The sequence below is a fragment of the Papio anubis genome, chromosome 6, assembly GCF_008728515.1.
Source record: "Papio anubis isolate 15944 chromosome 6, Panubis1.0, whole genome shotgun sequence".
Taxonomy (NCBI): Eukaryota; Metazoa; Chordata; class Mammalia; order Primates; family Cercopithecidae; genus Papio; species Papio anubis.
In genome coordinates this window covers 20,485,372-20,502,673 of record NC_044981.1, presented here as the reverse complement: position 1 = coordinate 20,502,673, position 17,302 = coordinate 20,485,372, and the positions used below count along the sequence as shown (strand labels likewise).

Sequence of the window (17,302 nt, the reverse complement as noted above, 5' to 3'; positions counted from 1 at the left end):
TTGATTTTGTGTGTGTACAATATATAGCACTTTGGGGTTTTTAAATGTAAGTTCAGAGTTAACAGTGTCACATGGCAGTCAAAAAATTCAAATCTGCTCCTAGATGGCGTTACTAGAAATAAACAATCTAGAACATGGGAGGTAATGACCAGATTTCAGAATTAAAGTGTACTGGCTTTATAACTCTTATGAGGCGTCAAACTTGTCACTTTCTCAGTGTAAAAATTCTTCAGTGTCTGAGAGTGGTTTCTGCACATGGTCACAGGGACAAGGTAAGTTCTGCTGCACAGAGGGTAGAGCGTACCAGAAGTGGTCACCAAATATTTGCTCAGTGTTCTCAGAGTCCCAAATACCATGTAAGGCAAACGACGTTTTAAGCTTTTGTTCAGCCTTTCTTGTTAACTTGTTTAAGAATGTTTTAAACAAATTCAATTAATAGGCTGGGCGCGGTGGCTTATGCCTGTAATCCCAGCACTTTGGGAGGCTGAGGCAGGCGATCACTTGAGGTCAGGAGTTCGAGACCAGCCTGGCCAACATGGTGAAACTCTGTCTCTACTCAAAATACGAAAATTAGCCAGTCGTGGTGGGAGGTGTCTGTAGTCCCAGCTACTCAGGAGAATGAGGCAGGTGAATTGCTTGATCCCGGGAGGTGGAGGTTGCAGTGAACCGAGATTGCGCCCCTCCACTCCAGCCTGCATGAGTGATCAACTCTGCCTCACAAAAAAAAAAAAAAAAAAAAAAAAAGAGAGAGAGAAAGAAAGAAAAAGGAAAAAAAATTAAATTAATAGAGGAGCATAAGATAATATTAAAGAAAACCCATCCACAAGCCTGAACTCTTAAAAAAAAATCATTTTATTGATCCTTTACCATACAAAATTTATTCAAATTACACCCATTTGAAGTGGTAAGATCACAGCTAGAGAACAGGTCACCCTGTAACAAATCTATTTACAAAATCCATCATAAAAGCTTTTTTTTTGTGGTTGTTTTTTACATTATATTACATATTTTCTTTTTTAAACTAGCATACAACACAAAGCTAAACTGATTCGTAGTTTGCCTACTCCCAATTTTGGGAGAAATACTTCCTTTTTACAAAATCACGTACCCCGTAGGAAGAGAAATTCCCACACCCTGACAATTGCCACCCGACTTACTCTGCAAGCCATCTTCCTTCAAATCCCTCCTTCTCATACACACGAGTTGTCATGCACACACTGAATTCTTATTTTCTTTTTCCTGAAAGCTTAAGCTTTAAATACTGCAATTTTATTTACAGATCTACACATACAACAAAAAAGAAAACAAGAACCACAACAAAGAACAGAAAAAACAACAAAATGAAGTAACACTCTTAAAAAATCACAAACCAGCTAGAAAGTATTCTGGCAGTGTTTACAAATTAATTGCTATTTTTGTACAAAATTGCTAAATAATGAAAATGTGAGTAGACTACATATCCACTTAAATAAAACGATTGCTATGCACAACTCTGTACATATAAACACATACCTAACACTGTTTGACAGCTCATGTGTTGCCCTTTATACATTTTATTTTCTAAGGCTCACGCAGTCATAATTCGCACACTTGTAACTTTTAGCCATTTCGTGTGTGAGCTTTAATAGCAGCAACTCAATGGTACCAGGAAACCTGCATACTTAGTACTTAAAGTAACGCAAATACTGTAGTACTAACCCACTTTGTGTGCCGGATACTAAGTCAAAAAGAAAAGTACTTAATGCAAACAAAATACAGTATGGACATCTAATTAATGTACACCAGTTAAGCCCAGTAACTGGAAAAAAAATCTTATGCATGAAGGAACTTTTAAGACTTATTAGTATTCCTTTCATTTTTAAAACAATAAATACGGCATTACATTATGAAAAATTTCAACAAAACACACAACAATCTAGCCAGGTGAGCTCAGTCTTTAGACTTTGGAAAAAATCAGCTTTGTGCAGCTGGCAAAGAGAATTACACAAAGCTGGAAGCAGAGGCAGCTAACCAGATGAGATAAATATGGGAAATGGGGAAAAGCTTGGCATAAATGGTTTCCCATACAGGAAAAAACCCCACAGTGCATTTCCAGTAGGCACTTGACACAAAGCTCCCTCTCCCTCCCCCACCCCAATGCTTCATCTAGGACCACACCGACATTTTGTACCAAGTCCAGTGTGTGTGAGGGGAGGAGGCCAGGGATGGAGGCTGAAGAAGAAAAAAGGAAGATAGTCTGCACCTTTGTTTTTCTTCCCAAACATACACCCACGCATACCCACACAAAGAGTTTAAAGTGCTGGTGTCATCTGTCTTGACCCCACCACCACTTTGCATATTGTGGAAATCTACCTGGAGTAAACTGGCTGGGGCTCTTGTGGTTTTTTGTTTGTGTTTTTTTTATTTTTTCCTAAGGGATATTTTCAATTCAATTAAACATATGAGTTGAGTGCCTACTATGTGCCTACCATTGGGTCAGGCACATAGCATTTCAATTTAACTGTTCGTTTTGAGGTTTGTTCTTGATCTGACTCCCTCATTCCCGCAGTCCTTAGCATCCAAGGAATGGACCGGAGATACTACGCCATATTCCCAGGGGGAGATGGCCACTGCCACCTGCCCGAGGGAAGGCCATTCTTGGACACAACTGGTAGGATTTGCAGCTGACACAAAGCCTCCAACTTGGGACACCATTCCTGAAGAGTAAAGCGGGAGACGCCCTGGCATTGTTTTGCTTCATTTTCTACGTCCCCGACTTCCCTTGGTCCAACTGATTCCTTCAAAGAGGAAGGGGAACGGGGTCTGGCCAGAACTATTCCAGCCCCCGACACAGGGCTGCTCCCTGTTCCTGCCAGCTTAAGGAAATGCCACTCACACAATGGGGATGTCTTTCTCCCTAGAGGTCTCTCCATCTGACCCCATCCTGAGAAGTGGTCTCCCTGAGTGCGGTGTAAGAGAGCCCTTTCCCCCGTCACAGGGGCCCGGGAAGCCCAAGGATGGAGGGACCCATGCTTGCTGCTCCTTGGGGCTGTTACGTCATCTGACCTGGTTCTCCTTTCCAACGGGCCACCCATGTCAGCAAGCCCCAGGACTGACTCGCTCCAAGCTCCCCCTCCTGGGAATGGAAGCACGATGGGACAAAGCTCCTTGCAGAGGCTGATAAACCTTAGATCACACAGGTTTAGATGCTCGATCAGTAGAGGTTCTCTCCCTCTGCTTAAGTAATGTGAATTTGCAAAAACCGCTTCAAAGTAAACAATTAAATTGAAATGGTGATGGGTGCCACAGGAATGCTTAAATGGCAGCTAAAACAATAAAAAGTCTAAAACAATCCACAAAGAACTAAGTAGGCATTTGCTACAAATCAACTGGAAACTCACAAACACATTGGGGACAGGGGAATGGGAGTGGTTCATGGAGACAGGAAAATCCACAACAGCTTAGAGTGGCAGAACTCTGCTAGTCTTCTGTATCTGCAACAAGTATATTTGAAAACAGGTTCTTCAATCAGAAGGCTGTGGAGGTTTTCTTGACCTCCTACTGGGACACACAGTTCATAGCTTAAACTGAATTACGACAGTAATTTAAATATTCCTAAGAAGAGCTGAAGAAATCCATTTCATACTTTTGCATGACTTCAAGTTTGCATTTGCTGCAGTTCCATTCCATATTAGCAGACCCCAAAGACATGCATTCTGCAGAGAAGGCACGGCTTGAAATGCTATTAAGGAAGATTGCTGTTTCCCAGCGGGCCAGGTGGCCAGACCCCATTCTACAGCCCATCCGTCAGGCACAGCAAGCCAATCCGGGGAGGAAGGAGGAAGGAAAAGTCGGGGTGAGAGACACCTGATTGCACATTTTCTCACTTGCTGACTTAGCCAGGAGATCTTGGAGCCTGGAGCAAAGCAGGGCTTTCCCAAGGGAGCCTGCAACTGTGCGTTTAGACAATTTGTTTATTAATTTTTTTAAAAAATTCATTAAAATGTCAGCTTTCTTCTGAAGTTTGTAGTTTACTTCATGATACTCTCTTGGAGGAAGAAGGTAGGAAGGGACAACACTGCATGACAGATGTTCTGGTTCCATGATAAAAAAATATCGGTTTTTAAGGAGAGTTCACACGAAGCATAATCAACTACACATGAAGTCTTCCACCAGTGGGAGCTTTTCCAAATCGTAAGCATCAAAGAGATCGCTGATGCCTTCCTCCTCCCCGAGGCTCAGGAGATAGTCCTCTTGCAGCAGGGGAGGCAGTAAGTTCACAAACGGTCCTTCTAGGTTGGAAGGAATTTGGTCCTCAGTCTGCTGTAAGAGGTTGGCTGGGGAGGCCAGAGGAGAAAGGTTTCCCATAGAAATTGAGCAATCGCTATGTCCTGAGTTGGTTGAAGCCAAGTCTGAAAGGAAAACATGGGCGGAAACAAAAAATAAGTTAGAAAAATCAAATGAATTTTTCTGGAAGAATGTGTATGTTGCTGCTAGAAAAAAGCATGCGCCTTCTGCTAATAATGACAATGAGACGACTTTATGATGCAGATCACCTTTTATGCTAACAGGTACAAAAAAGTTCCTTGCCACCCCTCTTCCCCTTTTAATTTTTGAGACGGGGTCTTATTCTATTGGCTGGAGTTCAGTGGTGTGATCATGACTCACTGCAGTCTTGAACTCCGGGGTTCAAGGGACCCTCCCACTTCAGCCTCCCAAGTAGCTGGGACTCCAGGTGTGAGCCACCATGCCTGGTTAATCTTTTTTTTTTAGAGACAGGGTTTTGCCACGTTGCCCAGTCTGGTCTCGAACTCCTGGGCTCAAGTGATCTGCCTTCCTTGGCCTCCGAAAGTGCAGAAATTACAGGTGTGAGCCACCACGCCTGGCCATCTTTCTTTGGCCCTAGTCTACTCACTCATTTTTCAAATAACTAGTCAATAAACAAGAATGCATATAGCTTCAACGATGAGAGGATAACAAGTTCAAAAACTTCTCTCTGCTATCTAGGTCATTGTTTAAAGAAAATCAAAACAAAACAATATATACATACTGAAAAGTTGACTTCCTGGTAGAAACTCACCAACTGAAAAAAGCACTTTTTCTTAAGAGAAGGCATCTTGCTATGTTGTCTATGCTGGAGTGCAGTGGCTATTCACAGGCAAGCATAGCTCACTCTAACCTCGAACTCCAGGGCTCAAGTGATCCTGTTGCCCCAGCCTCCCTGTAGCTGGGACTACATGCAGAATTCACCGATTTTAACTCAGTCTTTTTTGAACAACTAGCTTATTAAAAAGATCTCTAAAAATACATTTAAGATATATCCACTTTGGATTTCTGTGGTGAAAAAAGATGGCCTTTTGTTTTACCATTTCAGGTGCTGTACTTTTGCTCAGTATTAAATCAGACTTATTCACTTAAATCACCCTTATTCTTGCTGCTATGTAAGGAGACAATAAGAAAAAAAAAATGCATGTATATCCTCAAGCTAGGAAATGGAAAAAAAGCGGAAGAAGTTAGACTTCTTTTCTTTTCATGTTTCTGAGACGGAGTCTCGCTCTGTTGCCAGGCTGGAGTGCAGTGGTGGATCTCGGCTCACTGCAACCTCTGACTCCCTGGTTCAAGTGATTCTCCTGCCTCAGCCTCCCGAGTAGCTGGGATTACAGGCACACGCCACCACGCCCAGCTAATTTTTGTATTTTTAGTAGAGACAGGGTTTCACCATGTTGGCCAGGATGCTCTTGATCTCCCGACCTCGTGGTCCACCCGCCTCGGCCTCCCAAAGTGCTGGGATTACAGGCCACCGCGCCCGGCAAGACTTATTTTCCTAAGGTTCTCCTCCCATATCCTTTCCCCATCTCATTGGGGGGAAAATAAGACAAAAATTCTCCAACAAAGGCTTTTCTCGGCAAACCTTTTTCATTTCCCTCTCTGATGAGCTCTGCAGTGTCATTCAAAGGTGTGTGGTCAAGTGTCTCTGATGATCCACCAAGACAGTTCACAGCTTTGCTCCTCACTTTAGCTGGTTTTCAAAAACACTGCGAGGAAATATTCTCTGCCAATAGCAAAAGTCTGAAGTGACTCCATAAGTGGGTGAAGGAGCCATTTTTCCAAAATCATTATTTTCTTCTGCAAACCAGTCAGAATGTCTTTTAGAACATGTTACCTAATAACAACAGAAGTTTTTGTCTCTTGCCTAGAGCTTGTGGTTCCAATACAGATGGTTCTAGTCACCCTCATTTATAACATAGTTTCCAAAAGACAAAAGTGGAATTTTTACCTTTGGAAGTGGGTTTAGGGATATTCCCATTGTGGTCTTGGTTGTTTGTTTTCATTGGACTGTGTGTTTCAGTCTCTTCTGGACATAAATAAACCTCAATGGGCCCTTGGGTACTTGCCAAATGTATTTGTAGGCTCTATGAACAGAAATGGGAAAAGTTCGAATCATAAGTTCTTTTAGAAATAAAAGCCATAGTAATTTTTATCTAAAAATGGAAAGTAAGAACAATGTTCACTGTTCACTTGCTTTTTCCCTACTAGTCCAACTCTGTCAAAGACGGTTACCCTCTTGAGCAGGGGTCAGCAAACCACAGCCTAAGGGCCAAATCCAGTTCACCAAGTGGCTTTGTAAATACAGTTTTATTGGAAGAGAGTCACACTCATTCCCATTGTTTATTATTGCCTCTGGCTGTTTTCATATTCAGTGGCAGAGGTACACAGTTGAACAGTCCAGACACAGGTTGTAAGGCTTGCAAAGACAAAAATATTTACCACCTACCTGACAGTCAATGAAAATGTTTGCTGAGTCCTGCCCTAGAGAAAGAAAACTTTTTTGGGGGGTTTGGGGGAGGGGAGAGTCAGTCTGAAAATAGCACAATGGGTGAGGTGAATTGTGTTCTTTGGATATATTCTTTTTCTGCAAATTATTACAAGGTCCTTTAAGTGTTCCAAATACAGTATTTCCATGTTATTGTTTCTTTATGGTAGGACTTTTTCATGTGGAACTGTATACTGATGAATAGTATTCTTAAGTGCTAGGAACTGCATCTATTAAGAGAATGCAGCGTACTAACAGTTAAAAATCTTTTTCATCTAGGTCAAAGAGCTATTATTATCTTTTAGGGTAAGAAGTCTACCATAGATGGAAGCGTGTAACTTTTATTCTCTTTTTATCTCCTATGGGTTTTCTTTTTACTACAGCTCTTTATGTTATAGTTGTAGTCTAGGCCTCTATTATCCAAGTATATCTGAAAATCATAAAAATATGCCCCCTACTTTCTTACAATATTCTAGTCTGTCAGCTAACCCAAAGCCCCATTTGATCTCTCAAAATGTTATAAACTAGGGAGAAACTTTAAAACATTTATATATCTGTTTGTGGTGGGGACCATACACAGGATAATCAATATAAGCTTTCCAAAGCGATTCCAATGGATCAAAACCGTCTGATGACAAATTATGAAAAAGAGAAAGTACAAGAGGGACAGGGTATCATATACCACTTTGAAGTGAACATCCTGCGAGGTCAAAGTTAGGCTGTTTGAATACTCAATGAACATCAAACCGTCGAAATGTTTTAAAATGTATGGTTAAGTAAAATAAATGGGAAAGAACCATCAAGTTCATAGGAGGGGGACAGACTTTAACTATGAGTCAATGACTCTTCAATTTCAGGCATTCCAAAAAGATCTTTGCAGATGAACAAAGACGCTGTCTCCTTACCTCTATTGAGTCAGGCACTTCAAGTCTTGTTTCTGGAGGGGCTTTCACAACTATAACAGTTTGGTCTTTAAGGCCACTAATTTTTCGAATATCTTGATATGTAACATAAGCTAACGTAAAGAGTGTCAAGGAATCTTCCATCTAATTACCTCAGATATAAGTATGACGAAAATGACAAAATAGGTGCATGGAAAATTTTAAAGTATTTTATGACTTAGAGAAGTATGCACATGTCTCCCCTTTCTGGACCTGCAAATGTTTAGGGTCTCCCATGAATCTGCATTTCTGGTTGACACTCTAAACAACTAAAGAAATGAATAGCTTTATCCCACCCATTTCTAAAAGACTATGGCTATGTAAAATATGAAACATAGAAACAGAATAGTTAAAATAAATGATCATATGAAAATCAAAAACTAAGTGGTCAGACATTTCATCTTGAAGCCAGGGCCCTTTGCAGCACAGGCATTCCATGAACTCCAATAAAGTGTTCTGTCACTTAAACTGAATGATGGCAGATTCCAATTTGCAGGAAAAAAAACTGTAATCTCTATTAGCCATAATTTTTTTGAAACTCCAGTTACTTCTATCTATAAGCAAGTGTCAGCAGCCACCGAATAAATAAATAAGTAACAAATACATTAGTGGGAGAACTCAGAATACTGCTCAGGCAGACAGCTTGTTTTCTTAAGTGCACCTGGGCTGGCTGTGATTATGTGTTGCCTACAGAAAAGAGTGCCATTACTTCTGTTAGAAAAATTATCCTTTGCATGGTACTATATTAACTCTATCAATATTTCCGTGTTCATGAGGAAGAAAGCAGTTTCCAGGTGCTCTGCGACCTGAATGAATTTGAGAAACACTGATTTAGGAAAAGAGAAAAGAATAATATCTCAGTACTCTTGGTAGTTATTTCTTTTTTCTTTTTGGGACAGTCTTGCTCTGTCACCGAGGCTGGAGTGCAGAGGTGCAATCTCAGCTCACTGCAACCTCCGTCTCCCAGGATAAATGATTCTTGTGCCTCAGCCTCCCAAACAGATGGGACTACAGGCGTGCACCCCCACGCCCGGGTAATTTTTAAAATTTTTAGTAGAGATGGGGTTTCACCATGTTGCCCAGGCTAGTCTTGAACTCCTGGACTCAAGTGATCTGCCTGCCTTCGGCCTCCAGAAGTGCTGGGATTGCAGGTGTGAGTCACGGCGCCCGGCCTTGGCAGTTTTTTCTAAGCACCGAACAATTCTTTTCAATGTCCTGGCAGCCAAGCCTAAAAGGCTATCATGAAAGAATACGGTACTTACGATAGGACAAAATTATTCAAGTGAGCTTGACACTTGGCACTAAAAGAGAGAAGTCTGCATGGCTTTCTTATATAAGGGACATGGAGTAAACAATTAATGTACAATGTCTTTAGCCAATTATTATTTTTTACATGAACCCACAAAAAATTCCTAGGACAAAACACCAAGTAACAAACCAATGAAGGCATTTCAGCAGGTAGTATAATGTATTTAATAGCTAAGAGTCTGTGATCTAATATGTTTAATATAAAAAAGGGGGGGGCTTAGAGAGCCTAGACGAAGTCTTGTCCCTTACAATAGTAGCTTCTGTCTTTCTTTTCTTTTCTTTTTTTTTTTTTGAGATGGAGTTCTACTCTGTCACCAAGGCTGGAGTGCAGTGCCACGATCTCAGCTCACTGCCACCTCCGTCTCTCAGGTTCAAGTGATTCTCCTGCCTCAGCCTCCCCAGTAGCTGGGATCACAGGCACACGCCACCATAGCTGGCTACTTTTTTGTATTTTTAGTAGAGATAAGGTTTCACCATGTTGGCGAGGCTGGTCTTGAACTCCTGACCTTGAGTGATCTGCCCGCCTCAGCCTCCCAAAAGTGCGGGGGTTACAGGCGTGAGTCACCGTTCCTGGCTGTGGTAGCTTCCTATTAGAAACTGAAGGCAGCTATGGAACTACTAATCCAGAAAAAAAGCATATTCACACAAAACTGCAAACATATGTAGGGGATCTATCACAGACTATCTCCTTCAAATCTTTACAGTTGAGATGATGGCTAATTCAGTGTTGAGCTTACAGCGGCTGCTCTTGCAGGATTCTGGGTTTTAGATCACTACATAACCCATCAAAGAAGCCAATGGATGCCTTTATAGAAGGCCAGGCAGTTCTGAGTTTTTACTGAGAACACTGGAAAAAACTGACAACCAGGTACTTATACTACAGCCCACTGTCAGAAAGCTGTATGACAAGAACTTATTAAAATAAAAACTCATAGCTTCTTGGCCTTTTGGCTAAGATCAAGCGTAAAAGAAAAACTCGTCTACAATTACTCAACATGCTGCAGGAAGGAAAATTTCAACACATTTGTGAACAAGCTGTACCAATTTGGGAACTGAATGGTGAACAGAAATAAATTGTGCAAATATATTTTCTAATCTTACAAACTTAAAAGTGCTTCCTTTGTGGCTCCCTCCTGAATTTACTCCTTGGGTTCGAAGTTCCCTGCAAGGAAGCTTTCATTTTTGGCAACAAAGGCCCCAGAGAAAGCTAATATAGGTGACAATGCCATAAGCCCACATGTCCCGGAAGGCTGCCAATCACATGTAACCACCGTATCTTCCACAATAGGGCTGCCAACCAAACAATGACTGCAACAGCCCAACTGTTGGTTTCTTCCCCTGTAAACCCACTCTGCCCACCACTGGGGGCCCAAATCACTATACTTCTCTCTCTTCCATCTCACTAACTATCAGCTGACAAGGTTAATTCTCTATCAACAGGAAATGAACAACTGCAGGTTTGAAAAACTGCCAACATTGGAAGAAAATAAATATCTCCATATCCTCCAAGGGGAGGCCTATTAAAGATGAGACACTAGAAGAATCTGGGCAGAACACATTTTATTTTCTGTCAAATAATGGTAGATGTGGCATCCTCAGAAGTATGGAACTAAAACTAGAGATGGGATAACTTACAGTATTGTTTTATGTCTTCTTCTAATAACTGAGAATATTGGCAAGTCTTGTTTGACATAATGTGGCAATCGCTCTCTTATTTTGTCTGTGGTGAGACGATGAAGAGCAAGTTTTCCTGAGATCGTCAATAGATTGTCAGGAAGTTGAGAACAAGAACTGACCTTTCGTATTTTTATTTCCAAGGACTAATGTTTGTAGCGGAACAGATGAATTAAGAGGGGTTTCTCAGGTCTTGGGGTGCTTTCGAAATCAGTTTTTGTATTGGGAATCAGTAGAATGTACTTTAAGAGTTATAGTATGATTTTTCTCTACTCTTTCAAACCCTTCAACTACAGCCCAGTCAGATAGATTTAACCAATTTCAATCGCTACAATATCTGGTGAAAAGAAAATAGAATGTGAGAACCCCAACAGTGACAGCTAACACCCACCAAAAATCTGGGAAGCCAAAGACGAATCTGCTTAGTGTTGTCATTAATATTAATACCGACACCTTATGTATCTTTTAATAGTGTGGCCTTACGCTGAAGTGTACCCATATGTCTCAACCACACATGAAAAAATGCTTTAAAAAACAGTTCCCACCTGGTATCAAAATAGATAATAGGATCGAGTTGGTGACCATCTTACCATAAATACTGACTTTTTAGGCAAAGCTAACTGGGTTTGCACACACATGTGCATACACACACACACACACATGCAGGCACACAGGTACTCATTTGCATGACATCAGAATAATAATCTACCTTGTGCATAAGTCAGATTGTCAACTCTGGAAATAGTCTACGAAGCACTAACCCCCAGTGAACTGGCGGCACAAAGGATATCTTTGATTCTCTGAATCCTCGGTTAACAGTTTGAGGTCCAGGGTGCAGCTTTGGATCAGTTCATCTAATTTCTTCTCTTCCTGACTGAGCTCGGTCACTTCTTTTGACAGGCCTTGACACTGGGCCAGCATGCCCCCATCCTCAGACAGACTGCAGCCCCTAGAAACCCAAACACAGACTCTTCATGGCTACTCATGGGAGGGAGGGGAAGGAGAAATGATCCTTTGGGTAAAAGTCTCCTCTTGACACAGGAGGTCACATTGCTTGTTAGCCAAGTGTTAAAATTAGAACATTTATACATATATATATTTTTTTCATAAATACAGTTCTGCACTTTTCACAGCATAGAAATTTAGTGAAAGAGCACTGCTATTTTCAGGATTCTTTCCCCCAGGGGAGGTCTGTTTCTTCAGAAGGTTCAAATTCAGAGGGCAAAAGAAGGCAACCACCTTCCTCCCCTGCCCCATGGCTCCCAGGTGATAGGGGGAAGAAAGGGGAAAAAGGATAAAAAGAGACAGACAGAGAAGATGGAATGGTTCAAAATTAAAAAAAAAAAAAAAAAAGAAAACAACCCATCCAAAAAAGCATGAAAAACCCAGGTAATTACTGAGGGTCTTATACCAACAACTAAAAAGAAAAGAAAGTAAAGGAAACAGATGTATGTGATGTATGCAAGAACCGAGACCAGCACCCAATATATTTCTCTAAACCAGAGGCCAAAATGGGTTACCAAACTTTAAACAAAATTCCAAAAAGTGCAAAAAAGGTACCTATTCATCTTCTATCTGAATTAGTATTTTTTCAAAGCCCTCCTATAACGGAATTATTCTTCTAAAATGCTTTAATAATTCAATACTGTGCTTATAGTGGCTATTTAGATGCTCTAAAAATCACAAAATATATTACATATGTAATCATACAGGTGGGTGTATAAGTATCATGCTACCATCCCTGCTCTACAGACGAAATGGAGGCATTTAAGTCTTGCCTTAATTTACTCAGAAAGTGAGTTAATCTGCTATTAGAACCATGGATAAAGATACTCTGTAACTATGCAGTTGTACATATACACATAGATAACCCACAAGCCATCATCTCCAGATTCTTATTAGAAACAAGCTGAAGACGTGTACACATCTGTCAGATACACATGTGGGTGCACACAGACATCAATGTAACAGATGAATAGCAGTCCATTTGCCAGTTGTAGGGACCTCTTTAAGGATCCCCTTGCTTGATGCTGATCAAATATAAATCCTTTTATCTCTGACAGTATCTAAACAAAGTCTCTTTGTAAAGAGACTTTGAACTTCTGGCTTAGAAGCCGAGGAAGGAAGAGAGAACGAGAGAGAAGAAAACAGTAGGAGAGAAAAGAAAAGAATTTGTGGGCATGGATGTGAAAGCGCGAACTAAGAAACCAGGCAGTTTGAAACGACCCCCTCAGAGCCAGGGCATGGGGAGGACTCCTACTCACATCCATTGGACGTTGTTTTTAGACTTCTTCTTAATGAGGTGGATGCCTTCCAGAACGTTGGTGATATCATAAATCCTTCTCTTTTGCACTTTTAGCACTTCTGCTGCCTTGTTCAAATCCAAGACCCCATCGGGTGACTGGCTCAGGAGCTGAATGAACTTCTTGGTGAGCAGACCAAGAGACGTATCATACCGCGTTTTTTCTGAGGGAGATTTTGGAGCTTAAAGAAAAACAAAAACCGAGCGGGTGGGGGATAGGGGGAAAGGTAAAGAAATGAAGGGTGTCTTTGCAGTCAAGCAAGCTCTCTTTCCCACTGCAGCCAAAGTATTAGTATCTGAAGCAAGGCTGTCATTGCTGTTGTTGTTGGCAAGTCATAGAAAGCTATGAAAGTTTTTTATTAGAACAGGAAGGGACAGTAAAAATTCCAGGGTTTGATGAAAGCATTTCACCTTGAATTTCTCAAGTTTCTACCTTGGCTTACACGATTCCCTGTCTCTAATGAAGAATTTACACATAGCAGGAGCTAAAAAATATCTTTCAAATGAATGAAAGAGTGCTGTGACCTCAGGGGACCAGCACACATGAGGTCTACGGTGATGGAGCCAGGCTATGAATCTCACTAGCACTGCAGGACAAGGTCTTAAACAGACCCGTCTCAAATGGCCTTTCAGGCTCTGGTATCTGTGTGTGCATGTATCACCTGTTCACCAATTTTCCAAATAATGCTTCATTTTGATAAATAATTACCTGGAAAAGTCTTCTGCCAAATCTCCCCATCTCTCTTAAAGGAAATTTCCTTATTTAATATTGTACTTGTTCCCCCATAGGTGCACAAGTCAAGGTTTTAATTTAGTGCCACACACCATTTGTGGATTGCCTAATGCATGAACTACAGGAAGAGAGAGAACAAAGTCTAATTTAGCCCTTATGTTAAATGCAAACACATACATAAAGGGACTATTTGGCTATTTCTAACCTACGTTTCTCTCTCTCCCACAAGAAACGGTAAAAGTATTTGACAGAAAGAGAAACAGCCTGCAATGTATTGGGCTCAATCAATTCTTACGCTACCATATGCTGAGCTGGAGATTGAGGTCGGCACAGACACTAGTGACTCTGGCATAGTTCGTGGACATCCAGTTTGCCTCAGACTCTGAAGCAATGTCCATTAAGGGAAGTTAAAATTAAATTTGATGTAGAATGATGCCAAAAGCTCGTATTCCGAGTTGGAAAATGAAACTGCATACAGTTAAAAGAAGCCTTCCCTTATGGTACCAGCGTGACTCTGTAGCCTTTCACCGGTTGTCTGCTGACATTGTATTTATTTTTTTGGATAAGCACAGAAAGAAATGAAAAAGAACAAAACACGCCAGAATTATTCACACCTCGGCATCCTTCCGGCCATAAGCTTTGAAAGTTGGAAATTCCACACCACGAAGAATAAGGAAAGAGATGAAAGGATCCTTACTTTTTGGACTATCTGGACTTCGTAGTGCAGCTCTTCCTTTGCCCTTGGGGGTTTTTAAACCATCTGAGAGGTACTGATGACCACTTTCTCCTAGCTCCAGCCTTCGCTTTGCCTGTAATAAGAAAGTGCGATCTCTCGTCACCGGTCATATGGACAAGAACAAGAAGGGAGGCAGTTTGTGGGCTGGCCTGCCAAATGCTGCAGGCTCATGCCAGCTCTCACCCCTCTGCTCCACCCCACTCAGCATCTTGTCATTCCCTAGAGCCAGGATTCTAGCTTTGGAGGCCGGGTTGTCATGCACACTCTCTTCACCTGCCGTGATCATCCGTCCACACCCAGATGGACAAACACAGTGATCCTTCAGCATTAGGTTCAGGAGTCACTTTGTTCATTGATTCAACACATCACGTGCCTGGCATGGGGCTGGATGCTAAGAATATCACAGGCGCCGTGGGACTTAAATTCACTTTCCACAGTGAGTCTTTCCTGCCCATCTTCTATTCTCTGACCTGGGTTGGACCCCCTTCCTTGTGCTCCCCAAACACTCAGTGTTTATTTGTATCATGACACTTATTCGGTATTACTGCAAGACTTATCTGTTTCTCATTTCCTTTAAGGCAGGGACTGTTTCCCATTTATCTTTGTATACCCAGCGCTTGGCACAGAGCCTGGGTTTCTGTAGATTTTCAATCACTCTCTCTATATACTGTATATTCAATGAGAGAAAGGGTGATTGAATAGTAACACAACTAGTCACAGACTACAAATGGTCCTTCATCGGGAAAACAAATACTGCAAACATGCAATTTTGGGCTTCAACCAATATTACTTTCTCCATTTTCTCACCAAGCCTGGCAAATGAGAAGTCCTCGTCTAAGTGTTTAATTTAACTCCAATTCAATTTTAAAATATCCACAAAGTGTCTTCTAGGTACCTAGACATTGGGCTTAGTAAGCAAGATAGATAAGAGGCTTCAAGTCCAAGAGAAAAGATAGATGGTTAAGCAGTTGTTAAGTACCAACTGTATGGGTATGACAGGTGTTTTAGGAAATAAGTGGCACCAACCAGACACGCAGCACAAAAATATGTATTTAGGCTCATTTTCAGGCAGATTCTTCTAATGAGATTTGCATTTTTTTTTTTTTTTTTAGACGGAGTCTTGCTCAGTTGCCCAGACTGGAGTGGAGTGGCGTGATCTCGGCTCAGCAACCTCCACCTCCAAGTTCAAGTGATTCTCCTGCCTCAGCCTCCCCAAGTAGCTGGGACTGCAGGTGCACGCCACCACTCCCAGCTAATTTTTGTATTTTTGGTAGAGACGGGGTTTCGCCATGTTGGCCAGGCTGGTCTCGAACTCCTGATCTTAGGTGATCCACCCACCTTGGTCTCCCAAAGTGCTGGGATTAGAGGCGTGAGCCACCACACCCAGCCGAGATTTGCAATTTCAAAATAACTCCCCATGATGTGAAAATGTATGTAATAACTTATCAGCGGAAGCTGGATATTCAGCCCCTCTATGGAAAGTTACCAGCTAACCCTGCACCGTCTACTACAATAGCCACTGGCTGCTAGCTCATCCAAACTGACACGTGGTATAAGTGTAAAATACACGCTGAATTTCGAAGACTTAGTACAAAACAGGGTAAAATTATCTCAACAATTTTAGTAGTGATCACATTAAATGAAATAAATAAAATACAACTGACCCTTGAACAACATGGGTTTGGATTGTCCGTGTCCACTGATTTTATTTTTTTAGAGACAGGGTCTTACTCTGTCGCCCTGGCTGGAGTGCAGTGGTGTGATCTCAGTTCATTGCAACCTTGACCTCCCAGGCTCAAGGAATCCTCCCATCTCAGCCTACCGAGTAGATGGGACCACAAGTGAACACCATGATGTCTGGCTAATTAAAAATTTTTTTTTGGTAGAGATGGGACCTCCCTATGTTGCCCAGGCTGGTGATGAGCTCTTGGGCTCAAGCGATCCTCTCACCTCATCCTCCCAAAGTGCTGGGATTATAGGCATGAGCCACTGCACCCGGCCATGAGTGTGTCCACTTATATGTGGGTTTTCTTCCTCCTCTGCCATCCCTGAGACAAAAAGACCAACCCCTCCTCTTTTTCTTTCACCACAGCTTCCTCAATGTGAAGATGACGAGGATGAATTTTATGATAATCCACTTCCAGTAATTAACAGTAAATCTATTTTCTCTTCTTTATTTTATTTTTTTCATCCAGCTGTTCTATATGCCCATATGTCTTCTACACTTTGAACCCTGGACCAAGTTCTGCTGCTAGGAAATGCAAATTCTAGAGCACACCTAAGATGCATTGGATCAGAAACTCTGGGAAAGGGGCTGAGCAATCTAACAGGTCTTCCAGGTGATTCTGATACACCTTGAAGTTGGAGAAACCCAGCTTTAGATCTTAGGGGAAAAGAGTAAGACCCTCAGGCAAAGCCCCGCTCTGGCCAGCACGGCCTATTTCACACACCCTCACCTCTAGGTCTGCTTGGCCGATGAGGGAAATCTAGCCTGTGGATTCCACTTTCATTCACTCCAAACCTTCTTTTATTAATAACAGTTTCCCTCTAGCTTAATTGTAAGAATACAGTATATAATACACATAACATACAAAAGGTGTTAATTGACTATTTATGTTATTGGTAAGGCTTCCAGTCAACAGGAGGCTATTAGGGCTGGATGTGTGGCTCACACCGCTAATCCCAACTACTCAGGAGGATGACTTGGGGCCAAGAGTTCAAGACCAGCCTGATCAACATAGCAAGACCCCCATCACTGAAATAATAATGAAAACCCCAAACAGCAGGCTATTAGTTAAGTTTAGAGGAATCAAAA

General features: G+C 41.6%; 1 protein-coding gene across 3 annotated transcripts in view; it reads right to left on the bottom strand.

Annotated features, from left to right (window-relative positions):
- Positions 1-831: 831 nt before the first annotated feature.
- E2F3 (E2F transcription factor 3) overlaps positions 832-17,302 on the bottom strand; it is a 91,036-nt gene continuing 74,565 nt past the window's right edge. For 2 of the 3 annotated variants that reach the window (XM_031666956.1, XM_017957623.3), the window contains exons 2-7: positions 14,449-14,560; positions 12,981-13,182; positions 11,507-11,665; positions 7,699-7,813; positions 6,257-6,392; positions 832-4,391 (exon numbers count right to left, since the gene is read on the bottom strand). In XM_031666956.1, coding sequence (XP_031522816.1) covers positions 4,129-4,391; positions 6,257-6,392; positions 7,699-7,813; positions 11,507-11,665; positions 12,981-13,182; positions 14,449-14,560 — 987 coding nt within the window. In that variant the 3' untranslated portion in view covers positions 832-4,128. Of the gene's footprint in view, positions 4,392-6,256; positions 6,393-7,698; positions 7,814-11,506; positions 11,666-12,980; positions 13,201-14,448; positions 14,561-17,302 lie in introns of all 3 variants that reach the window. The other variant, XM_031666955.1, reaches the window with a different exon arrangement.